At 40.1% G+C, this 26,247-nt stretch overlaps 1 protein-coding gene across 7 annotated transcripts in view; it reads left to right on the top strand.

Annotated features, from left to right (window-relative positions):
* LOC102158325 (uncharacterized) overlaps positions 1–26,247 on the top strand; it is a 503,690-nt gene that overhangs the window by 283,049 nt on the left and 194,394 nt on the right. For 5 of the 7 annotated variants that reach the window (XR_014822505.1, XR_014822501.1, XR_014822500.1 and 2 more), the window contains one exon: positions 1,745–1,794. Coding sequence is in view for 1 of the 7 variants with exons in the window: in XM_084987222.1 (XP_084843348.1) it covers positions 1,785–1,794 (10 nt within the window). In the remaining 6 variants the exon portion in view is untranslated. Of the gene's footprint in view, positions 1–1,744; positions 1,795–10,706; positions 10,942–26,247 lie in introns of those variants that run through there. The other 2 variants (XR_014822504.1, XR_014822506.1) reach the window with 1 other exon arrangement.

Genomic DNA, 26,247 nt, shown 5'->3' with positions numbered 1-26,247 from the left:
GTTTCTGCTCTGATCTTTATTATTTCCTTCCTTCTGCTAACTTTGGGCTTTGTTCTTCTTTTTCTAGTTTCTTTAGGTGTAAATTTAGATTGTTTGAGATTTTTCTCTTTTCTTTCTTTTTTTTTATCCTTTCTTTTCTTTCTTTCTTTCTTTTTTGAGGTAGACATGTGTTGCTATGAACTTTCCTCTTAGATTTGCTTTTCTGCATTCCATAGATTTTGGTATGGCATATTTCCATTTTTATTTGTCTCTAGGTATTTTTTAATTTCTCTTTTGATTTCTTTCTTCACCTAATTGTTGTTCAGTAGCATGTTGTTTAATGTCCACACGTGGTGATTTTTTTCAGTTTTTCCTCTTTCAGTTAATTTCAAGTTTCATACCGTTGTGGTCAGAAAAGATGCTTGATATGATATCAGCCTTCTTAAGTTTATTGAGACTTGTTTTGTAGCCTAATATGTGACCTATTCTGGAGAATATTCCCTGTTTACATGAGAAGAATGGATATTCTGCCACTTTTGGATGGACTGTTTTATATGTATATGTTAAGTATATCTGATCTAGTGTGCTGCTTCATGCTGATGTTTCCTTGTTGATTTTCTGTCTGGATGATCTGTCCATGGATTTATGAAGAGTTAAAGTCCCCTTCTAGTATTTAGTACTGTATTTCTATCAATTTTTCCTTTTAAGTTTGTTAATATTTGCTTTATATATGTTGGTGCTCTTATGATAGGTGCATATATATTTACAAATGCTGTATCTTCTTGTTGGATTTACCCGTCTGTTGTATTTATCACTTTATCATTATTTAATGCACTTCTTTGTCTTTTATTACAGTCTTTGTTTGAAAGTCTATTTTGTCTGGTGTAAATATTGCTACCCCAGCTTTCTTTTTGCTTGGCCAGGTGGTAGCCTGCCAAGAACTGTCTTTCCAATTGTTACAGTCCTTTGGAGCCCCAAACCTCAAGCCCCTTTGGCCATCAGGGCCAGGTGATCAAGAGGCATTCCCTATGTGGATTGCACATGCCCATCTGCTTTAGTGAGGCAGCTAGGGAGAACACCTGCTGTTTATAAAAGCAGTGGGAGAATGTCTTGACTGCACACACCTACCAGCTTTAGCACACAGATTCCTTGTACTCATGCCAGATCTAGCAAGGCACAAGGAGAATGCTGTGACCTCTTGTGCTTGCTGGTCCCAGCCAACAGCTGGCCTAGCAAGACAGTGGGAACATTCTTCATCTGTGCATACCCATCTGTGCTAGCACGTAGAGGGAGCACTCAATAATGTCATCTTCCAGCACCTCTGTCTCCAGAGTCTCAACTGCCCCTCCAGCAGACACTGTAGCAAATGAACTTCCTTCACATAGACTAGGTGCTTTTAAACTACTGCTCTTGCACTGGGTGCTGGAGTGATTGAGACTGCAGCAAGCCCTTTAAAAGGAGAATATCAGTTCCCTACCGCCCTCTGGGTCCTTTGGACTTAAGCTCCACTGGTCTTCTAGGCCAGTCATATCAGAGGCAGGGGGCATCTCTCTGGTGTAGGAGCCACAGGTAGGGATGTGGAACACAAAGCCCTTTCTTCTCTTGGAGAAGCTTAGGCATGTGGGATTCCTCCCTATTATGGGTCACACATGGGGGTGAGATTCTGGTGGGTCCCTATCTCTGTCTTGTCTACCCATGTTCATGTGGTTCTCCTATTATTTGTTTTATGCAGAAGCAGTTCATCCAGTTTTCAATTCTTTTTCAGAAGACATTTGTCCATATGTGGCTGTAGATTTGGTGTCTCCATGGAAGGAGGTGAGTACAGTACGTTTCTATGCACCATTTTGGACTGCCCTCTGGTTTCACTTTTATCTCAATGGAAATAATGGTGCTATGCTATAAGAACCCATATGCATATCATTATCATTATTGTTTACTCATTCTTACTGTGGGTAGATATACGTGGTTTCCACAAAGTAACTACTTGTTATGATGATGACTTTTAAAGTGATTGTTGAGAAACAGAAACAGACTCACAGACACAGAGAACAGACCTGTGGTTACCAAGGTGGAGTGGGGAGGGAGTAGGATGTACTGGGACTTTGGGTTAGTAGATGCAAACTGTTATATTTAGAATAGATAATCAACAAGGTCCTACTGTACAGCACAGGGAACTATATCCAATCTCCTAATATAGACCATAATGGAAAAGAATATAAGAAAAGAATGTATATAAATGTATAACTGAATCATTTTGCTGTACAGCAGAAATTGGAACAACATTGTAAATCAACCATGCTTTAATTAAAAAATATATTTGGGGGGTCTTTTAGGCCACACCTGTGGCATATATAAGTTCCCAGGCTAGGGGTCCAATCAGAGCTGTAGCTGCCAGTCTACACCACATCTTATGACAACACCAGATCCCCAACCCACTGAGTGTGGCTAGGGATCGAACCTGCGTCCTTATGGATACTAGTTGGGTTCGTTAACCATTGAGCCATGATGGGAACACCTAATTAAAAAAAATCTGAAAAAGGTAAAGTGATCATTGAAAGGCTTCTTTACAGTCATATCAAAGATGCAATAGTGATGTCATAATATGAATTATTAATAGTATAATTACTGTATAAATGCTATATAAATTACTATATAAATACCATACTTATTATATTTTATTAAATTAAAATTTAAAAATTTTTGCAATTTTGTCAAGTGACCTCTACAAACATTAAAACTACCATCAGTGAGTGTTATTTTATGGTAATGTATTTTCCCTAAAGGTTTGTTCTTTAAAAACAAAGCAATTGAGAAAGCTTGCCCAAATATTATTACAACTTCATAAGGACAAATAAAGATAACTCCTTTTCTAAGGGAGAAGTTTTGAGGAAAATAATTCCCTTTATGTTTAGGCAGATATGGTGGAAATACCATTATAATTGTACCTTCTCTGTGAATTTTCTGTTTCTCCCACACTCATTCTTTGGGACTCTTTTTACAAAGGAGGTTTAAAAAGGCAATGCCTTGTTGTTTTCTGTGTCTTCACAGTAATTCCACTTTCTTCACAAGCAGTTAGGGCTATCATTCAGAAGTGGAGGGGTTTCTATCTCACTAGGCTTCCTTGTGCTTTTGGCAGATAAAGCACACTTTATTTTTCAGGATAAAGTGGGCAAAGGGTTATTCTATCAGTAGATGATTATTGAGCATCTACTGGGAATGTTTGAAAGAATTTCTGAGCATCTTAACCTAGTGATCTGAGCTGAGTTTGTTCCTCTTTATACTCCTCAGCATTGACACAAGCTCTTTCCATCATTCTTTTAAGGATCTTAAAGCATGTAAACTGAATGTCCATCTCAATGATAGGTTGTTCCAGAACTCAGCTCCAAAACCAAAGTATGAATGCCATTTTTTGTCAACCGTCAATATGACGATTTACCCATTATATGTGAGGAAATTAGTCTTCAAACTGCTATTCTCTTTGATGGGTGACTTTGCTTGATTCACGTACAGTTATAGGAAAATCCCACGATCAACACTGTCAAAAGCAAGCATCATAATGTGTTTATGATTTGGAACACTCTAAAGATGATTATTTTGGCAAGAGAATGGGGGCATTGCTTTTGAAATATATGCCTTCTGTTTTATTTCAGTGTACTGGTGAACCATAAATAACCATTGTCAAAATATATTGTCTTGCTGCTGAGATGTTTTGACATCCTGCCCTTCTGCAATAAAAATTTTGCATATATTTTCTTCCATAAATATATGTTGCTTAATGCACAAAAAGTACATTTCTATATTTCATATAGCTGTTAATGGCCCATTTTTAGAATTATGCAGATTTAGGTACATAATACAGAGCAAAAGTAACATTTTTTTCCTCCAAGTCATAAAACTAGTAAATTGTTTCATAATTTGTCCTTGCTAGAATAGCTTTCTTTGAACTGAGAAACTATTTTCAAGACTTCTTGTGAAAGTAAAATTACAAGTCAAAATGCTTTGCACAAATTAGATTTGTTTGTTTTGCATATTTTGAATTATTCCAGAAATAATCTTATGTTATTCTCTCATAGTCTTTTGTTATAGACTCAAAAATAATTCCATAATTCAGTAGAGTAATACAAAGTGACTGCAATCTCCACATAGTACATGACAACTTTGTATCATATCAATTCACTAAAAAGACCAAAGCAGCCAAAATATTTAGGATTTAAAAATATATATTTAAATATTATATTTCTTAGAGAGATGACATCAACAGATAAAGATTTCACAGCAGAGAAATGAGTGTTAAATGAAATTTCTGAAGTTCTGTTCATTCAACAGTGATCCTCAAAGGTCCCTACAAGACAATCTGGTGAATCTCAAGGAGAAACAGAGATTTATTTTCTAAACTCACAGCTGGGGCCATGATTGCCAGGCTTAAATAAAACTTTGCCTGCAGCCTGGTTGCCTGAGGACAAGGTCAGGGTTTTGTGGCTTTGATGGTTGGGCCCCTATTATCTTCTCTGAAGTGGTAATGATGAGTCTGACAGATCTGTGTTCAAATCTTGTGTCCTGCCCTGATATTGCAATCTAGAAATAATTTCTCTTTCTTCTAAATTCCTATAATAGCAGTCGTATTTCTGTTGCAATGACATAACATCTTACATTGCATTAAGGTATTACAGTTCATATTTTGTTTGTCCTACTAGGCTGCATTTGTTTTGAAGGGTAAATGTTGTGCCTTGTTTGTTGCTGTGACTCCCAACACTGTTTAGCCTAGGACCTTCCACCTAGTAGGACTCAATCCATGGGGACTAAGGGAAAATAAGAAATAAAGGTGCCTTCTGAGAAGTGAACAAAAAGAACAAAACCCAGTAAGCAATCAAACAGAGAAAAATGATAATGCTATGTAGACCAGAGAAGTTAAGTTATAGAAGACTCTTGAGATAAGAAATGCTGGTCAGACCGTATTTAGTTCCACTGTGATGGCCAGAGTGTTTGGAGCAGAAACACAACAGGTTAAGTTTAAGATGGTCCTTCCTTCTAAGTATTTTTTTATTTTTTATTTTTTAATTTATTTTTATTTTATTTTATTTATTTATTTGCTTTTTAGGGCTGTACCTGCAGCATATGGAAGTTCCCAGGCTAGGGGTTGAATCAGAGCTGCAGCTGCTGACCTAAGCCACAGCCACAGCAATGCAGGATCTGAGTCATGTCTGTGACCTATACCGTAGCTCACGGCAGTGCCAGATCCTTAACCCACTGAGCAGGGCCAGAGAGCGAACCCGCATCCTCATGGTTACTAGTCAGATTCATTTTTGCTGCATCACAGCGGAAACTCCTTTTTTTTTTTTTTTTTTTTTTAATTTTTTAAACCAGCTCCTGTGTTTTGACTCCACAGTATCTAGGCAAGCTACTGTCTGATGCTTTGGGAACTGATGGCTAAACCACTTCTTCCTATCATGCCTGATGGTGACAATCAGCAAGGGCTTGGCCGCTCAAACTGTGACTCTTTCACCCGTGGCTTCAGTGTCCTCTGGGAGCATGTTGGAAATTCAGATTTTCACATGTGATCATAACTCTACTGAATCAGAATCTGTATCTTTACAAGTTCCCCGGGTGATTAGTTTGTGTTTTAAAGTTTGAAAAGTACTGACCCCAGACATTTGTCCAAAATGCTAATGCTTAGACCCTCTTTTGTAGATTCTGATGCACTAGAAGTTTTCTGTAAATCCATAGTTTTAGCTCCAGGGATTTTTTTTTTAAATCATAAAGCAAATTTGCACAGTGCCAAACTACTCTAATCAGGGACAGAATGTTTTAAATAATGACCTAAAAAGCTTGCTTCTCCTTAAGAGGTTCCAGATGTTCTATCAGTAAAAGGGAAAGAATTAAGAAAAGGAACAAATATCTGTTATTGGATCCATGGGGCCACTTTGATAGCTACAATCGAAATATTCCATATTTCTGAAGAGCAAACCTGTGTTTAGGAGATAAACATCTTAAAAAATATTTAGCTCTTCCTGATGGAAATATTCCAGCATTGCATTTTGTGTTTCCTTATTTTGGCAGTGTAATTCATTCTTTAAGGATGATAGTATCAGTTTGATGTGAATGTCTGTGCCTCAATGTTATAAAACAGAGCATCCTGGGGCATTGCAGGTGTAATGATGGCCACTTATAAGGAATGAGCCACACAGATAGAAAATACATGTATATGGCAAGTGTGTATAACTTGATTTAGACATTATATTTACAAACAAAAATTCACGTGTACACTGGTACATGTTTGTAAATGTGTATCAATAGGAAACACTGGAGTTCCGGTCGTGGCACAGTGGTTAACGCATCCGCCTAGGACCCATGAGGTTGCAGGTTGGATCCCTGGCCTTGCTCAGTGGGTTAAGGATCCAGTGTTTCCGTGAGCTGTGGTGTGGGTCGCAGACGTGGCTCGGATCCCGAGTTGCTGTGGCTCTGGCGTAGACTGGTGGCTGCAGCTCCAATTTGACCCCTAGCCTGGGAACCTCCATATGCCATGGGAGCAGCCCAAGAAATGGCAAAAAGACAAAAAAAAAAAAAAAAAAGAAAAAATAGGAAACACAAAACAGTTTTCTAAAGTGATTATTTCATCCAAAGCCTTGAAGGAAGGAATGGCTTTAAAAAATTTTTTTTTTTATTTTTTATTTTTGGCTGTACCTGTGACATACAGAAGTTCCGGGCCAGGGTTCTAACCCGAGGCACAGCAGTGACAATGCCAAATCCTTACCCTCTCGGCCACCAGAGAACTCCCACGAATGACTTTAAAGCCAGGTTTTTCTCTTTCAGATTCTAAAATTATTTTTTTAATTATCATAATAAATATATTTGGTCAGACCTTTTGCCAAAATAATGAGAGATAGATCTGAATCAAATACACTATACATTTTCTTCTAGCCCTCACCACAGTGAGAATAAGTCATTTCAAAGCAATTCAGTGGCACGGAGGAGAATGGGGAGCTGTGGTGAGCCAGGCTTTCCTGGGAAGGATGGTTGGAATGAAAAAGCAGTTAGCACAAAGAATATACTGGAAGATTTGCTTGAGTAAAAATAATGACCTGACAAACAAGACTATGTGCTGAGAAGGAAGCCCTTTAAGTTCAGCAACAAAGGCTCTATGGAGACAATGCCAAAGAGTGACTGTAAACAAAATGTTCTCCTTCGCGTTGTCCTCTGTGAAATGTCCTCCATGTTCTGTGTTCTCCAGCCCACAGCTGTCATGTTGCCAGGGGTAGCCTCAGTCTGAGGTTGGGAGTGTTTTGTTTGCGTTTACAGTTTTGAATGCTAATGATTTAAGGCTGTTAGGAAAGGATGAATCAAACTTTCTTATTCTTATAAAACACTTCCTTTCTTCTTTATCCACATGCAGTACTGCTTGTCTGTCTGATATATTCTCCTTTTGCTCATAAACATGATGTCATTATTCTGTAATTTTGTCTTTTATATATACATCCTTTGAGTCGGGACCGTATCATTTAAATCCCGTATATATTGTTTATGAATTATTCTGTGGTCAATACTTTTTGTTGCAAGATGGAGAGATGCCATTGGTCAAGTTCATTCCACAAATACATACTCAGTAACTGCCATGTAATGTGAACTAACAAACGGTAAGTATAGATATGATTCCTTCTCCTAGAAAGCTTAAGTAATTAAAATTTGGGGAGTTCCTGTTGTGGCACAGTGGAAGCGAATCCGACTAGCATCCATGAGGATGTGGGTTTGATTCCTGGACTCGCTCAGTGGGTTAAGGATCTGGCATTGCTATGAGCTGTGGTGTGGGTTGCAGATGCAGCTCGGATCCCATGTTGCTGTGGCTGTGGTATAAGGCCAGCAGCTGTAGCTCCAATTCGACCCCTAATCTGGGAACTTCCATATGCTGCAGGTGCCCTAAAAAAAAAAAAAAAAAAAAAAAGGAGTTCCCGTCGTGGCGCAGTGGTTAACGAATCCGACTAGGAACCATGAGGTTGCAGGTTTGGTCCCTGCCCTTGCTCAGTGGGTTAACGATCTGGCGTTGCCGTGAGCTGTGGTGTAGGTTGCAGACGCGGCTCGGATCCCGCGTTGCTGTGGCTCTGGCGTAGGTCGGTGGCTACAGCTCCGATTCGACCCCTGGCCTGGGAGCCTCCATATGCCGCGGGAGCGGCCCAAGAAATAGCAACAACAACGGCAACAAAAAAAGACAAAAAGACAAAAAAAAAAAAAAAAAAATTGAAGCATAGCTGATTTACATTGTTGTGTTAGTTTCTAGTGTATAAAGTGACTTGGTTGTAGTGTGTGTGTGTGTGTGTGTGTGTATTCTAGGGTACAGAGTGATTCAGTTATAATGTAAATGTATATTCTTTTTCATATTATTTTCCATTATGGTTATCATAGATATGGAATATAGTTTCCTGTGCTATACGGTAGGACCTTATTGTTGTTTATCTATTTTATATACGGTAGTTTGTATCTGCCAATCCAAAACTCCTAATTTATCCCTCCCATCCTTTCCCCTTAACAAACGTAAGTCTTTTTTTTTTTTTTTTTTTTTTTTGTCTTTTTTGTCTTTTGTTGTTGTTATTGTTGCTATTTCTTGGGCCGCTCCCGCGGCATATGGAGGTTCCCAGGCTAGGGGTCCAATAGGAGCTGTAGCCGCCGGCCTACGCCAGAGCCACAGCAACACGGGATCCGAGCCGCGTCTGCAACCTACACCACAGCTCACGGCAACGCCGGATCGTTAACCCACTGAGCAAGGGCAGGGACCCAACCCGCAACCTCATGGTTCCTAGTCGGATTCGTTAACCACTGCGCCACGACGGGAACTCCGAACAAACATAAGTCTATTCTATATGTCTGTGAGTCTGTTTCTGTTTTGTAAATAAGTTCATTTGTATCATATTTTAGATTTCATGTAAGGGGCATCACATGGTATTTGTCTGGAAAGCTTAATGTAATGTTACCATGGGCAAGTAAGTAGAGTTCTGAGATAAATATTCTGATGGAAGAAGAGGACAACCAACCTATAACTGGGAACGGAGGAACATTTCCAGAGGAAATGCTAAGTGGATCTCAAGGATGGTGGGAGGTAGAGAATAGAAGGTGGTGGGATGGAGCCCCACGCCTAGGAAAGAGTATCTCTTGCATTAGAGGGAACACTTAAAATTTAAGGACCTAAAGGAGGTAGAATGTGCTGGAATGAGCATCCCTATCTGTATTCATTCAAATTTTACTAAGAGCTTTCTCATGTGTTATCTCGCTCATTACTTGCAACATCTTCAGCTGATGTAAGTAAGGTCAATAGAGATGAGGTAAGTTTCTGGCTCCAAATTACAATTGAACTTCAACCTGCTCATGCTGAGTCCACATTCTCTTCTCTCGCTCAGTTATGTTTTCTAATGTTGATGGCCAATCTGTATAAACCCTTAGATCGTCTTCAGAGTGAGGAAAAATCTAGTTCTTTCTTCAGCTTTTACCTATTTTATCTGAGAAAACACCCCCCCACCATATATATTTGTGTGAATTCATATGTGTGTGTAGGTATATATAATTTTTTTTAAACCGATAGACTGTTTCCAGGGTCTTTGGGATACTCAGCCCTCAGGACAGACACTTGGGGAGGTTAATAGAATTGACAGTAATTAAAACTAACTGATAAAAAGGATGATTTCTTGGACCATAAATCTCACAGAAAGATACAGATTTAATGAATATCAAGATAAAGCAGCATTTTAGCAATTATTTAAGGGAGGACTTTTACCCTAATTGTAATTTTAATTTTAAAGTTTAATTAACAAATGATTTTGAACTATTTCTTCATGTTTTTAAAATCACACATTGGTACCTAAACTGCAGACAAGATAAACCTAAACTTTAAATGGAAAACTTCAATCCTAATGTTTGAAAAATAATAGCCTAAAGCAGTGAAGCCAGTGGAAAATGCAGCGGCTGTGAAACCTTTCTGCTCATGTGACTTTATTTGAGCCTCAGTTTCCTGATCTGTAACAAAATCTATCTTCTAAGGCTTTCGTGAGGATCAAATTAAGTAAAAAATGACCATTTTACATTCATATAAAATCTGGTGACTGAGTAATAATTTTTTGAATTTGTTCAATTCTTCTTGAGTTACCCTGTAACTCCTTACATACTGAAGAAAAATGACACTGTTGCTATCAAGGCACTTTATGACCTGTAAACTGTTATGCACCGCTGTCTAGAAGATGGCCTGGCAAAAGGCAAATGAGTTCCCCATTAGAAAGACAGATCAAAGACGGAGAAGCTGAAAACATTAACTGGGAAAGAGTACATCCTGGGGAAAGAGCGAAGTGGATATAAGGAGATTTTCCAGCTACTTATAAAAAAAAAAAAAATCACTGAAGGCCAGGTAACAAAACAAAAGGAGGAAGCCATCTGCTCACAGTTTCATACCTAAGCGTTGTTGAACAAACCCGGACAAGGATTATTTAATTATTTAGGGTACTGCAGCTTTGTTTTACTGCCACTGTTGATCATGGCTGGCCGGGACTCTGTGAAGTTACATGTTAACCTGTAGACTTGTGTCTCATGGAGAAGCAAATGATTTCTGTACAGATGCAAATGAATAGAGAACGACAATGGTTACAGTTTTATTGCCCTATAGAACATTAACCTGTCCTTTCTCTAACTTAGCAAACCTATTTCAGCAGATTTTCTCAGGCAGCCTATATAAATCTGTTCCTCATATGTTGTTTGAACCAGCTTTACCATCCCGCAGGGGCCCTCACTTGTGAATAAATAAGTCTTTGAAATATGTATTCTACATTTGTAGAATGCTTTTCACTTTTTGAAAATTGAGCTTGACAGTTTTAAAGAAAATTTACGTACTTTGTGGGTTTTGTCAACTGAAAGAACCATGCACATCCTAGAAGTCGAGCATTATGTCTTATTTGGTGGACCTACTAAGGACTTAAGCCTGAAGACAAAGAGGTAAGGGATAAACTAGGATATATAGGAGTCTTTGCAAAAACAAACAAACGAACAAAAAAACCAGGTACTCAAACATTGAAATATAAATGCTGGAGTTCCCTGGTGGTTCAGCAGGTTAAGGATCTAGCATTGTTACTGCTGTGGCTCGGCTCATTGCTGTGGTGCTGTGGTTCCCCAACCCAGGAACTTCCACATGCCACAGATGTGGCCAGAGGGAAAAAAAAAAGGATAAATGCTAATTATAAAAAAATTAAAACAGACATCTCAAGTTAATGAATTTAGAGATTTTCTATGGGAAGCAGCAAGAATCTGAACTTATTAAGGTTATTCCTTGAATATGGACCTTAGCTCTCTTGGAACAGTATTTTGTTTTTCTTTATTATGAATCCCTCAGGGTGCATAGTGGGGGTGGCTGCAGAGGCTGAGAGCTTGATGGCCGCAACATCCTTTGTTTACTGAAATGGCAGACATTCTTTATTCAACATTTCCAAGGACAGTGTGGGAAAAAGAGAAAAGGACATATTTAAACTCTTAACTATTACACACTCTTTCCTTCATGAACAAGGGCAATAAAGTCAGGAAGCATTGCCTTATTTGTGAAACTCCTTTGTCCACATATACTCAGCAGAATGAGAAAATAGAAATTTTCAATTAAAAGAAAATGTTTAACATACACAATTACTTTGAGATAATAGGACAAACTAGGCAGATGAGTAAAAAAAATTGTTTTTTTAAAGCAACATATGTAATCTAATTATTCTGTATAATAGGATATACTCTGGAGATTTACCTTCTGCTCTTATTTGTCCATTTGTTTTTCTTTGCTCTGGAGAGAGGGTCCAGAAAGTAGGACCCATCTGAAGGGAGTCAAGGTGGAAGAGAATCTTGAAAACATTTAGAATCCCTACTATTAGAGGTGGCCAGGAAGTCATTGTTCAGGAACGTGTTTTGATATTTTGAGTAGGTAAGATCTGAAAGGAGAGGCCAAAGAGGAGATTGGGAGAAAGAAGCTTTATGGGGTTCTGGGCTCTGGATTCGTGGCTACGTGATTACTTGGCTCACTCCTACCAAGAATTCTGCAGTGGGCCCTGGCCCAGCCTGGGTTGGTACATGAGAGGCCATCCAACCTGGTAGACCTGTCTGTGCAACTGCTGTGTCAGGGTCCATCGTTCCAACAAGAATGAAAGAATCAAAGCACCATTCTGTTCTTGGTTCCATCTGTTAGACAAAGCACTACTCTATGTACAAGGCACCCCCTTGTGGTTGCAGCAAGAGATGCATCTGAATTCCTCAAATGGCCTTGTTTTTTTTTTTTTTTTCAATTTAAGTGATTTTTATTTTTTCCATTATGGTTAAGTTTACAGTGTTCTGTCAGTTTTCTACTGTACAGCAAAGTGACCCAGTCACACATACATATATACATTCTAATATCATAAAAATAGTCATACTACCCAAAACAATGTACAGATTTGCTGCAGTCCCTATTAAATTACTCATGGCATTTTTCACAGAACTAGAACAAACTATCCAAAAATTTATATGGAACCATAAAAGACCCAGCATTGCCAAGGTAATCCTGGGGAACAAAAACCAAGCAGGAGGCATAACTCTCCCGGACTTCAGGTCTTGTTTTTTAAAGTCAGTGAGAATCTGGGGTCAGGAATTCATTCTCCGGTCAGGCTTTATAAATAAGAACTGGGGAGATGACATGGGGAGTAGAAGGTAGGTGAGAGAAAGGTTCTTGTTTAGTTTATTCTGTAAGAGATCAGAATACTGGGAATGAATAGAAACTTTTATGCTAGGAGTTCCCGTTGTGGCTCAGCCGTTAAGGAATCCGACTAGGAACCATGAGGGTGAGGCTTCGATCCCTGTCCTTGCTCACTGGGCTAGGGATCCGGCGTTGCCGTGAGCTGTGGTGTAGGTCACAGACGCGGCTCGGATCCCGCGTTGCTGTGGCTCGGGCTTTGGCTGGCAGCTGTAGCTCCTATTCAACCCCTAGCCTGGGAACTTCCATATGCCACAGGAGTGGCCCAAGAAATGGCGAAAAGACAAAAAAAGAAAAGAAAAGAAAAGAAACTTTTATGATAAAAATATGTTCAAAAGATAAATGGGGGAGTTCCCATTATGGCTCAGTGGGTTTCAAACCCAACTAGTATCCATGAGGATGCAGGTTCGATCCCCTGCCTCACTCAGTGGGTTAAGGATCCAGTGTTGCTGCAGGCTGCAGCATAGGTCACAGATGTGGCTCTGGTGTTGCTGTGGCTGTGGTGTAGGCCAGCAGCTCCATTTCAGCACCCTAGCCAGGGGACTTCCATATCCTGCAGGCGCAGCCCTAAAAAGAAAAAAAGAAAAAGAAAAATGAATAATGAATAATGAATAATGAAATGAATCAAAGGTATGAGTGTGTGTGTGTGTGTGTGTGTGTGTGTGTGTGTGTGTGTGGTGTGTCTGCAGATTTCCAGGTAAAATGACATGTAATAAGGTAAAGCATAGCTCCATGATCCAAGGACATCTTTTCTATTTCTGACAACAATATATTGGTATAAATTAGTAATGAAGTAGGAGCAGAACTTTTACATTTAACCATAAAATCGTATGAAAATATCAAGGCCCATATTAGTTTCCTATTGCTAAAAATTACTACGAACTTGGTGGCTTAAAACAATATAATTTTATTTAAATTTTACAGTGTTTGAGATTAGAGTCTGCAGTAGGTCTCACTAGGCTAAACACAAGATTTGGGCAAGACTGCATTCCTTTTAGAAGCTCCAGAGGAAAGTCCAGCTCCTAGAGGCTGCCCACTTTCCTTGGCTTGTGTTCCCTTCCATCTCTAAAGCCATAGTGGCTGGTCTAGTCTTTCTCACCGGCACCCTGTGACACTGACTTTCCACCTCCCTTTTCCACATTTAAAAGACCCTTCTGAATACATTGGGCTGCCTGAATGACCCAGGGTAAATCTCACTGTATCAAGGTCAGCTGATTAGAAACCCTAGTTTATCTGTGACCTTAATTCTTTTCTGCCACCTGACATAGATGTTGACAGGTTCTAGGCATTAGGATATGGACATCTTGGAGTGCAGAGTGTTATTTTTCCTACCACAGGTCTCAAAGGCAAGGGAAACAAGGTAGAATCAAAGAAATATTGAATATGTTTCACTGGATCATAAGATATCACAAAACTTATAAATTATACTCATTGACTTCATTGATTTTTTTTATTAGTACATCATAAATGTTTGTAAAAATCTGTGATTACTGATGGGGATATTCAAGCCAAGTTCATTATGATTTGATATTATGGTGAATTAACTTTGGACAGGTATTCAAATAGTTAAATTTTCCTAGATAGAAATAATTGTCCTTAATTGTCCTTTCACTGATTATAAAATATTACTTTATAAAAATTGCAAGAAGATTGCATATATAATATAGCTCATTTGTGGTCCTGTTACATAGAGATAATTACAAATGCATTTTATTTTATTTTATTTTGGCTGCACCCATGGCATATGGAAGTTCTTGGGCTAGGATCAAATCTGAGCTGCAGCTGTGACCTATGCCACAGCTGCAGCAACACCAGATCCTTAACCCACTGCACCATAGTGGGAACTCCCCAAAATGCTTTTTATTTTATTTTATTTTATTGTATTGTCTTTTGTCCTTTTAGGGCTGCATCTTCAGCATATGGAGGTTCCCAGGCTAGGGGTCAAATCAGAGCTGTTGCTGCCAGCTTACGCCAGAGCCACAGCAATGCAGGATCCAAGCCGCATCTTCGACCTACACCACAGCTTATGGCAACGCCAGATCCTTAACCCACTGAGTGAGGCCAGAGATCAAACCGGCAACCTCATGGTTCCTAGCCAGATTCGTTAACCATGACGGGAGCTCCCCAAATGTGTTTTGTGGTCCTTCTAGGTATTTGATAAGCCCAAAAGCATATAGCAGTATCTATTTGTTTAGATAAATAGGATTATCTTTTTATCCATGCACTAAATAAAGGTCTGCATCATTTTTTTTTTTTTTTGCTTTTTAGGGTCACACCTTATGGCATATGAAGATTCCCAGGCTAGGGAGCCATAGCCACCAGCCTACACCACAGCCACAGCAGCGTGGGATCCGAGATGCGTCTGCAACCTACACCACAGCTCACGGCAATGCCAGATCCTTAACCCACTGAGCAAGGCCAGGGATTGAACCCGAAACTTCATGGTTCCTAGTCGGATTCATTTCCCCTGTGCCACGACGGGAGCTCCCTGCATCATAACTTTTAATTGCTTTTCTGAATTCCTTCATATGATGTATAATTTAAATAATCTCTTATTATTGCACATTTTCTTCTTTTTTAAAAAAAAAATAACTGCATTTAAAAAATAAATAATTTATTAACATTTTTGTACATACTTGTTTCATATATTCCCTGTTTACTTCCTAGGATAAATTCTAGAAGTAGATTAGATGGTAACAAGTAACAATTTAAATTAGTTCTTTTTTCCTCAAAGGTATAAATGAATATAGCAGCTAAGAAACCTGGAGAATAGAGATCTTATAGTGCCAAGAGTAGATAATTAAAAAACTGTATTGAAGAATAGTAAGGATGACTTTTCACATGAAGCTTGAATCTTCATTATTCATATAGCTGCGTTGCACTGTAGTACGAATTGATTTTATTATGTTTAAATCTCACTCTTAGTCTTTTCTTGGGAGTTCGCTGACCCTGAGACTCATAGGCAGTGAGATCCTTGCACAGGAGGTAAAAATGAGCCATAAAAGATGATTTCACTCTGTTTTGAAAAATAAGGTGCAAACATAGCTAAAGGCCCACTTTATGCTCCAGGTCATGGAGGTCACCTTCCTGGTCCTTGCTTGTCAAAGATGAGGCTGAAGAGATGATTGATTTCCTTCTGGCTCTAGCGGTCCTCCCGCCTTCAGTGCTCAGCACTAAATAAAATGACAGTTTGACATTGAAATCACTGGTTTACATTATTTATTTATGTATCCTCTTTACTTCGAAAAAGGCTGGTAGCAACTTAAAAGAAAAGCTTGAATAGAGTAAGGCCAAGAATCACTATATAGTAACTATCAAGTTACTCAAACTCTGTGCATCAGTTTTATTGGTAGAAAGAGAATCTGGGCATCTACATTACACAGCTGGAATAGAGTATATAAAATTCCCTGCACCATTCATGGCCTACAGTTCCCATGCCTATGCTCTCAAGTAAAAGAGGAAGAGCACAGAAATATTTTAACAAAACGCTGGGTAAAGAACACTGTGTAAAAACAGGCCCAAGGAGTTCCCGTCGTGGTGCAGTGGTTAATGAATCCGACTAGGAACCATGAGGTTGCGGGTTCGGTCCCTGCCCTTGCTCAGTGGGTTAACGATCCGGCGTTGCCGTGAGCTGTGGTGTAGGTCGCAGACGCGGCTCGGATCCCGTGTTGCTGTGGCTTTGGTGTAGGCCGGTGGCTACAGCTCCGATTGGACCCCTAGCCTGGGAACCTCCATATGCCGCGGGAGCGGCCCAAGAAATAGCAAAAAGACCAAAAAAAAAAAAAAAAAAAAAAAAAAAAAAAAAAAAAAAAAACAGGCCCAAGCTTCCTAGGGTCTAGAGCCAAGTGAGAACTATGGTAATAGATGTAGCTGACTCTGCCTGGTAGTTACATTGTAAAGGGGACAGATAGTATTTTAGTCAGGAATTCTGAGTGGATCTCACCACAAGGGTCTTTATAAATGGCCTTAAATATCCTAATATATATCTGTATTAACAATCCTGTAAATATGTTTTTCTTCTGAATAAAAGGTTCACTGTAGATTTAAAAATTTAAAATATAGTACCTTCCAGGAGTATTGGAAAACTTTTAGACCACCTCTAACCAGTAAGTCCCGGCAAATTTCCTAGACAACGGACATTAATTAATACATTTAAAGGTAAATTCTGATGAGGAAGAGACTATAAATGTGTTGATCACCTATAACCTACTCATTCAGTGCTTAAGGACTTAGTCCACCGTTAAACCAAATACAAAACACAGAGAATAGCTTAAGGCATTAGCATTTTTACTGCCGCTTTATTTTTAATAGGTAAACATTAGACCTGGTCTAAGCAAACTACAAGCCCAATAACGGGTAGTGGATAAATACTGATATATGCACCTGACACAATTTATATTTTTTAAAAAATTGTGGTAAAATAGGAGTTCCCATTGTGGCTCAGTGATGAACGATTCCGACTAGGAACCATGATGTTGCGGGGTCGATCCCTGGTTTCACTCAGTGGGTTAAGGATCCTGCATTGCTGTGGCTCTGGTATAGGCCAGTGGCTACAGCTCTGATTAGACCCCTAGCTTGGGAACCTCCATATGCCACGGGTGCAGCCCTAAAAAAGGACAAAAGACAAAAAGAAATTGTGGTAAAGTACACATAATATAAAAATTTCCATCATAACCATTTTTAGGTGTGTACATTTTAGTAGTGTTCAGTACATTCACATGTCATACACTAATCTCCAGAACTTTTCTGGCAAAACTGAAACTCTAGACCCAAGAAACAACACACCCCCCATCTCCTGGCAGCCACCCCTCTCCTTTCTGTCTCTCTGAGTTTAAGTTCTGTAGGTGGTTTCTCATATGAGTAGAATCGTAACATATGTGTCTTTCTGTAATTGGCTTATTTCACTTAGCACAACGTACTTAATGTATGCACTCAAGGTTGATCCATGTTGTACCCGGTGTCAGAATTTCCTGCCTTGTTAAGGCCGAATCATATTCCATTGCTTATACGCAGCACAGTTTGTTTGTTTATCCATTGATAGACCCTGAGGTTTGCTTCCTTCCATCTTTTGGCTGTTGTGAATAGTGTTGCCATGAACATAGGTGTATAGATATCTCTTGGAGACCCTGTTTTCAATTCTTTGGGGCGTATACTCAGACGTGGAATTACTGGATTGAATGATAATTCTCTTTAAATTTTTCAGGGCCTGCTGTGCTGTTTCTGTAGCAGCTGCAGCATTTTACATTCGCAATAGTAGAGCACGAGAGTTCCCACTTTTCTGATTTTAGTTTTCTGATAATAGCTGTCCAAATTGATGTGAGGTGATCTCACTGTGATTTGGATTCCCCCCCCCCGTTTTTTTTTTTTTATCTTTTGTCCTTTTAGGGCCGCACCTGTGGCATATGGAGGTTCCCAGGCTAGGGGTCTAATCAGAGCTGTAGCCACTGGCCTACGCCAGAGCCACAGCAACACCATATCTGAGCTGCGTCTGCAACCTACACCACAGCTCATGGCAATGCCGGACCCTTAATTAACCCACTGAGCGAGGCCAGGGTTTGAACCCGCAACCTCATGGTTCCTCATGATTCATTTCCACTGTGTCATGACGGTAACTCCTTGATTTGCTTTTTCCTAATAATTAGTGATGTTAAGAACCTTTTCTTGTACTTAGTGGCCATTTTGTGTCTTCCTTGGAGAAATGTCTATATAAGTGCATTGCCAATTTTTATTTATTTATTTATTTATTTATTTATTTTATTTGCTTTGTAGAGGTGCACCCACAGCATATGGAGGTTCCAGGCTAAGGGTCGAATTGGAGCTGTAGCTGCTGGCCTATACCACAGCCACAGCAATGCTGGATCCTTAACCCACTGAGCAAGGCTGGGGATCAAACCTGCATCCTCATGGATGCTAGTCAGATTCCTTAACTGCTGAGCCACGACAGGAACTCCACTTTGCCAATTTTTTAATTGTGTTGCTTGGGGGGTTTTGTTGTTGTTGTTGTTTTTGAATTGTAGGCATTCTTTATTTATTGGTGATTTTCAGATATACGATTTGCCAATATTTTCTCCCATCGTGTAGGTTGCCTTTTCACTCTTGATTGTGTCTTTTAATGCACATTTATGATTTTGATGTAGTCTTATTTATCTATTTTTATTTTTGTTGTGGCCTGACATCACTGGTTACAGTTCATTGTTGCTTTTTAGTACAAGACTCAAAAGTCTTTAAAATCCTGACCAAATTCAGGCAGACTTTATTCCAAATTCCACTGTGATAGCTCTATGACTGAACCATGATACCAGGCCCACCAAGTTCTCTTGTTCAACTAAAAAAAATGGTGTCAGGGCCACCAAGCCTGTTTAATTTTCTAGTTTAGAAGAATATTAAACCACATCATCTGATACACTGCTGTATATAAAATAGATAAGCAACAAGGACCTATTATATACCACAGGGAACTACATTTCCATTTCTATTATCTTATAATAGCCTATAATAGAAAGGAACCTGAAAAATATATACGTATCTATATGTGAATCATTTTACTATATACCTGAAACTAACACAACAGTGTAAATCAATGATACTTCCAAAAATTTTTAGTAATAAAATCAATTACATCACCCGATACTAGAAACACAGAACAAACAATTTCCCATCAGCACAGAAGCTTTCTTATCTCAGTCACTGTACTGGTCTGGCCTCCTTCAATTTGCTCCAAATGTCTTTCTCCTCACTTTGGCAGAGGTTTAATTTCACAGGGGGATGGGTTCACCATCTTTCATTCTTGATTCATGTTGACTCAAAATCATCAGACATTAATTTCACAAATTAAAGATTGACCTCTGTGGTGAAAAGGTTAATTCTGTGGGCCATGCATTGTGTTACCCGTTTCAAATATAGCTTAGAGCAAAAGGAAGTCAAACATCAAAAGAAAATCTACATAAATAAAAATGAGCTATGAAATAAGTGTTTTCACTGGGCATACATGCTGTAGATAAGCTTCCTTCCCCAACATGGAATATGTTCTTAAGTAGCTATCTTTCAACATAGGTAAATGTGCACTTTGATCAGTAGTGAAATTATAAGTTAAAAAGAAAAAAAACCAAAAAACAAAAACTATTGTTGGAGTTCCCATTATAGTGTAGTGGGAATGAATCTGACTAGTATCCTTGAGGATGTGGATTTGATCCCTGGCCTTGCTCAGTGGGTGGGGGATCTGGCATTGCCATGAGTTGTGGTGTAGGTCACAGGCGCAGCTTGGATCTTGCATGGCTGTGACTGTGGTATAGGCTGGCAGCTGCAGCTCTGATTTGACCCCTAGCCTGGGAACTTTGCTGTGGCCCTAAAATGACAAAAAAAGGAAAAACTTTACATATAGGGGTCAGAAATGAAGCTGTCTTAAGGCAGATACTCTCTGTGTTAAATGCTGTAAACATCATCTTAAAAAAATCTGCACACACAAAATATTTATAGCCCCAGATTTCTAAGAGGAAGAGTGATGTCTTTGGGTTCTCCACCCACCCAATGCAGCTTCTTAAAGAAAAAACACACTTATTCATTAAAAATATAAATGCTATAAAATAGCACATTCAGAAGGTACAAATTTGGAAGAAATATCTTCAGTCCTGAATTATATGGAAGTAGATAGAAAACATGTTACTGGGAACACTAGGAGGAGGGGGAAGGGGCACAGTTCTATTGGGTCTTTTAAAATTTAATGTAAGTAATTCATGTTTTGCTGTCATTGAAAGGAGGAAAAAAGTATCATTTTTATTCCTTGTGCTTTTCTGCAGGTAAAAACAAACTACTAAAATGTTGAACATAGGAACCAGAGTTCTCCAACTTTCTTGTCACCAGTGGGAACAGAGAGGCTGAGAGCCATGAAGAGACATGCCTGGGGTCACACAGCCCACTTGGCTTCAATCTGTGTCTTTCATGGTTCCCTTCCCTGGGTCTGATGTGGGGGTGGTGTTCAGTCTGGGCAGGAGGACCCCACTCCCACTCCTCAGCCTGTTCTCAGGAGGGCAGAGGTGGAGACATCTGTATCTGTGTCCTGAGTGTTGTCTTTTCACTGCCTGTGCAGAAGTGAGCTATTTTCATTTGTTCCTGATGCGTTTTTTTTTTTAAGTTTTATCGAGGTATAGTTGATTTACAATGGTGTGATAATTCTGCTGTACAACAGAGTGATTCAGCCATACCTGTACACACACATTCTCTTTCAGATTCTTTTCCCACATAGATTATCAGAGAATATTGGGTAGAATTCCCTGTGCTATACAGCAGGTCCCTGTAGACCAATCATTCCATATACCATGGTGTGCATATGCCAACCCCAAATCCCCAGTATATCCTTCTCCAACCCCATCTGTCCCCTTTGGTAACCATAAGTTTTTTCAAAGTCTGCTGTTGGTTTCTGTTCTGCAAATAAGTTCATTTGTATTCTTTTTTTATTTTATTTATTTATTTTTATTTAATTTTTTTGTCTTTTGTCTTTTTAGGGCCACACCCGCGGCATATGGAGGTTTCTAGGCTAGTGGTCTAATCGGATCTGTAGCTGCCGGCTTATACCACAGCCACAGCAACACCCGATCCTTAACCCACTGAGCAAGGCCAGGGATCGGACCTGGAACCTCATGGTTCCTAGTTGGATTCATTTCCGCTGTGCCATGACAGGAACTCCTGTATTCTTTTTTTAGATTCTACATATAAGTGATATCATATGATGTTTGTCTTTCACATCTAACTTCACTTAGCATGATAATCTCTAGTTCCATCCATTTTGCTCTGAATGGCATTATTCCATGCTTTTTAAAATCTGAGTAGTATTCCATTGTATATATGTAGCAAATTTTCTTTATCCAGTCCTCTGTCAATGGGCATTTGGGTTGCTTCCATGTGTTGGCTGTTGTAAATAGTGCTGCAGTGAACATTGGGGTGCATATATCTTTTCAAATTATGGTTTTCTTAGGATAGATGCCCAGGAGTGGGATTGCTGGATCAAATGGTAGTTCTATTTTTAGTTTTTTGAGGAATCTCCATACTGTTTCCCATAGTGGTTGTACCAATTTACATTCATACCAACAGTGTAAGAGGGTTCCGTTTCCTACACACACTCTCCAGCATTTATTTGCAGACTTTTTGACGATGGCCATCCTAGCTGTTGTAAAGTAGTAGTACCTTATAGTAGCTTTGATTTGCATTTCTCTAATAATTAGCAATGTTGAGAATCTTTCCATGTGTTTTGAACATAAAATGAATGCTACTTTGCACACTCTTTTATATTTTGATTTTGCATTCTGCTCCTACGGGTGTATACAAATTGTAATCATCCTCTAAGCGTCTAACCTTCCCTGGTGGTCTAGTGGTTAGGATTTGGTGCTCTTTAAAAAGCATCTAAGGCTCTCCATCTTATCACAAAAATCAAGGCTGAGAGGCAGTTTAAATTTGATTTTTCTTTTTCCTTTTTCCCTTTATGAGCAACTTATTACATTGCAAACTGTTTGTCAAGAACATTTCTGTAGCTGAAGTTGATATTCTGAGCTGACAGACATGAAAATGGTTGATTGAAAGCCAGTGCACATGAACTCAGTGCTTGGCAATCAGCAGGGTGATCAAAGATGCAGGACTGTTTTTTGCATGTTCAGTCATCATCATGACTGCATCTGTGAATCTTGGCATTTGTATTTTAAATATGGTTGGACCTAAAAGGCCACACAAACTCTACTGAACCTTGATTGCCACCAAATTGGAGGCAAAGCAGCATGTCTAAAGATTTTAGAGTCAACCTTGATGTTTTTCATGGCTTTGGAGATTTGTGGAAGCTTTGGGAGTGTTAATAAATCTTGTAGTCTAACTCAAAATCTTAATGAATGAATGAATACACTGAGATACTGCCGTACACATTTCATTGTAGCAAAACTACTGAGCAAAACCAGCAGTGCCTTGTTCTCAGCAAAGGTAGAAGGGGGAACACAGGTATCGTGTAGGTCACGGTTGAACTCCAAGAGCAGAATGTAATTTCCTTTCTCACCTTTTCTGACCTTGTAGTTGGAGGTTGATGGGTCGCTGTTGTGGGCTGTGCACACACTTGTTCCCTTAAGCTACAGGGTAATAAAACTCATTTGGTCATCAAATTCACCAAAATCACCACTGCCATGCTGCCACCAGACAGCAGTTGTTTATTTGTTTATTTGAGGACCCACTGACCTGAGAGCAGCATGAACAGTGTGAGTTGGTAGAAAGAGCTTATCTTTCTTTAGAAGCTAATGGCCGTGTAATTGCCTCAGTTGCAAGAGTCCAGTGTGACCGTCTCTCACTAAACCACAGATACACACACACACACACACACACACACACACACACAAACACACAAACACACATGCACCACAGGGCCATTTAACAAGCAGTTCTTTTGAACACCCATTATGTCAAACACTATTGGATGTTCTCACCACGGTTCCTGCTCTCACTGAGCTCGGAGGATATAAACTAATGATTTTGAAGTGATGAGCACTCTGAGTTAGTGCCATATGGAAAGTGTCCCCAAGGAGAAGACATTTGAACTAACTGTCTGCAGGGTCTAGGGAGCATGCTGCAGCCATCAAGCCATCAGCCACTGTAGCAGCCCCAACTGTGCACCCCAAGGGGTTTCAGGGTGAAAGAAAACAAGGTGCTGGCCCCAGATAGCCGAGGTGCATATCATATATATATATATATATTTTTTTTTTTTTTTTTTTTTGGCCACACTGTGGCATATGGAGTTCCCAGGCCAGGGATCAGATCCAGGCTGCAGTTGCCACAGCGGTGCTGGGTCCTTAACCCACTGTGCTGGGCCAGGATGAAACTTAAATCCCAGTGCTCCACAGACACTGCTGCTGATCCCACTGCACCACAGTGGAAACTCCATGAGGTGCATGTCAAAGGAATAATTTCACTGAGCTCAGACTCTTGCATCTTCCCATACGTAGGAAAATGCTAAATTCCTTGAGATATCTGGTTTTCTTTAGTTAACGGTAATCTTTTGATGTTCCGAATACCTGTTTTTTGGTTGCAAAAACCTCTATATGTCCTGGCTTCTCCCTTACCTCTTCTAAGCCGTCCCTCAGAGCTACCCGAGAGGCTGCCTCCCAGGCATAAGTCCTCAGCAAATCTACAGAATAAAACAGAATTCTCAACTCTTAGGTTGCACATTTTTCTCTGTGGACAATTCTAAGGGATTGTCGGGGAGGAAGACATTTTTTTGCCCTTTTAGGTTATTTTGGCAAGTCTAAGGATTAAATTGACATGAGACAGATTAATAGGAAAAACAGTTTAATAACATACCTACATGGGAGAGACCCAGAAAAAGAGTCACTCACCAAGATGGCTGAAACCTTCACCTTAAATATCATCTTCAGCTAAAGACAAAAGAAGATGTTGGGGGTAGTTGTTTGGAACTTCAAAGAGGAGAAGTCAATTCACAGGAAGGTAGAAAAGCAAATGTTTGGTAAACAAATGTTTGCTGAGCAGGGACAATGGGACATGGTGTTTCCCCCCATATCCATTGCAGAGACCTCTGGTGACAACTCTGTTCCTCTATTTAAGTTCTTCAGGCAGGTAGCGGGAGGGCCAGAGGTTTTTCCTGAGTCTTTTAGGCCTTGATTTTTTTTCAGCTGAAAACAATCTACATGCCAGAGACATTTTGGGGTGGCAAATTTTGTTCCCCTACAGGGTTCAGGCTGGGCCACTCTTGGCTGGTTTCAGCAGGGGGAATGAGATGGGCTTTGTGTTTTAGAAACTTAAAGGCGGGATAGATTGTAAAGGCGATGAGAATGACTGTTTTATGAGAGCAGGGGTTTGTATCGGTTCTTTTCACCCCTGTATCTCCGCTCTTGAAACTAACAGCACTAACGGCCTGAACAGAGCCAGAACACAGATTGGGACTTGAATCCATGTGCCGGGACTTGAACCTGGCCTAAACCCAGACTGGGACTTAAACCCACAGTTTTTTATTTATTTATTTATTTATTTATTTATTCATTCGTTTATTTATTTAGTCTTTTTGCCTTTTCTAGGGCGGTTCCCAGGCTAGGGGTCTAATCGGAGCCGTAGCCACCGGCATATGCCAGAGCCACAGCAACACAGGATCCGAGCCACATCTGCAACCTACACCACAGCTCAGGGCAACGTTGGATCCTTAACCCACTGAGCAAGGCCAGGGATGGAACCCGCACCCTCATGGTACCTAGTTGGACTTGTTAACCACTGCGCCACAACGGGAACTCCAACCCACAGTTTTAAATTAGAATCACTCATCCCTGTGTCTGGACTTACTGAGTTCAGGTTCTCTGCCTCCATGCAGAAGGAATTCAGGGAGAGACAAAGTGATAGGCAAGAAATTAATTTATTCAGATAGGATGCTTGTTAGAGATGCCAGTGGGCAGGCAAGGAAGCTCTGCCCTGGATTCAGTGGACTACTTTTTATTTTTTTTCCCCACCCAAGGTGGGTGGGGATGGAAAAAGACTGCCTCTTCCTCTGTCTTGGAGTAGTAGCTCCTCCTAGGTATCTGATCTTGGTGCTTATTCAAATCAGCATAAGGGCAGTCCTCAAATTCTTGCCCTAGGTTTGAATCTGAATGCAAGCCTGATCCCAGCCCCCACCCAATGACCTGAGGCAGTTCTCGCATCTCCACTAGTCATGGAAGCCTGCCGTGTTCTGACGGCTTTTTTGAGCAGTTTATTAATTTACAGCGATCTCTCAAAGTCCCCTAAGTTTCCTTCTTTCCTATGGTCCCTTATTGGGACTTCTGCAACTACCTGTGCCTACTCCTATCACTCCTATCACCCTTATCACTCCTATCACCCTTAGCTCTAAGAGGCTCAATAAATATCTATTGACAGGAGTTCCCTTAGTGGCTCAGTGGCTAACAAATCCGACTAGGAACCGTGAGGTTGCGTGGGTTCGATCCCTGGCCTCTCTCAGTGGGTTAAGGGTCCGCCGTTGCTGTGGGCTGTGGTGTAGGTGGCAGATGTGGCTCGTATCCTGAGTTGCTGTGGCTGTGGCACAGGCCAGCAGCTAGAGCTCCAATTAGACCCCCAGCCTGGGAACCATATGCCGAGGGTGCGGCCCTAGAAGAGGCAAAAAGACCAAAAAAAAAAAAAAAAAATCTGTTGAAACCTATGGTTAACAAAGGGAAATGTTACAGGGAGGGATGGATTGGGAGGGTAGGATTGGCATATACAAAATCGATGGGTAACAAGTGTGAACTGGAGTTTGGCACTTGCCTTCTACCTCTACATGGATTAAGTCATGAGCCACTGCAGCTGCTGACCCGCAGCTGACCTGAGCGAATCTCAGGGTGGAGACCAGGAGTGAGGCACTCTGTACTCTGGGAAAGCTGGCAGAGCAGGTCTTGAGATAGTTAGATATTTTTACGAGATTTTATGCGCCCACTTCGTCCATCTCCTCATATGTAGAAAAGCACTAAAATCCTTCATGGTGGTATCTGCTCCTCGTGACTGTGACTAGTAGTAACCTTCAAGAGACCAGCAGCAAACTT

The sequence above is a fragment of the Sus scrofa genome, chromosome 13, assembly GCF_054392235.1.
Source record: "Sus scrofa isolate SSC_HxYL_T2T_F1_AM1 chromosome 13, Sscrofa_HxYL_maternal_Yorkshire_Landrace_v2.0, whole genome shotgun sequence".
Taxonomy (NCBI): Eukaryota; Metazoa; Chordata; class Mammalia; order Artiodactyla; family Suidae; genus Sus; species Sus scrofa.
The sequence above is the reverse complement of the archived record's forward strand: the minus strand, read 5'-3'. Positions and strand labels throughout refer to the sequence as shown.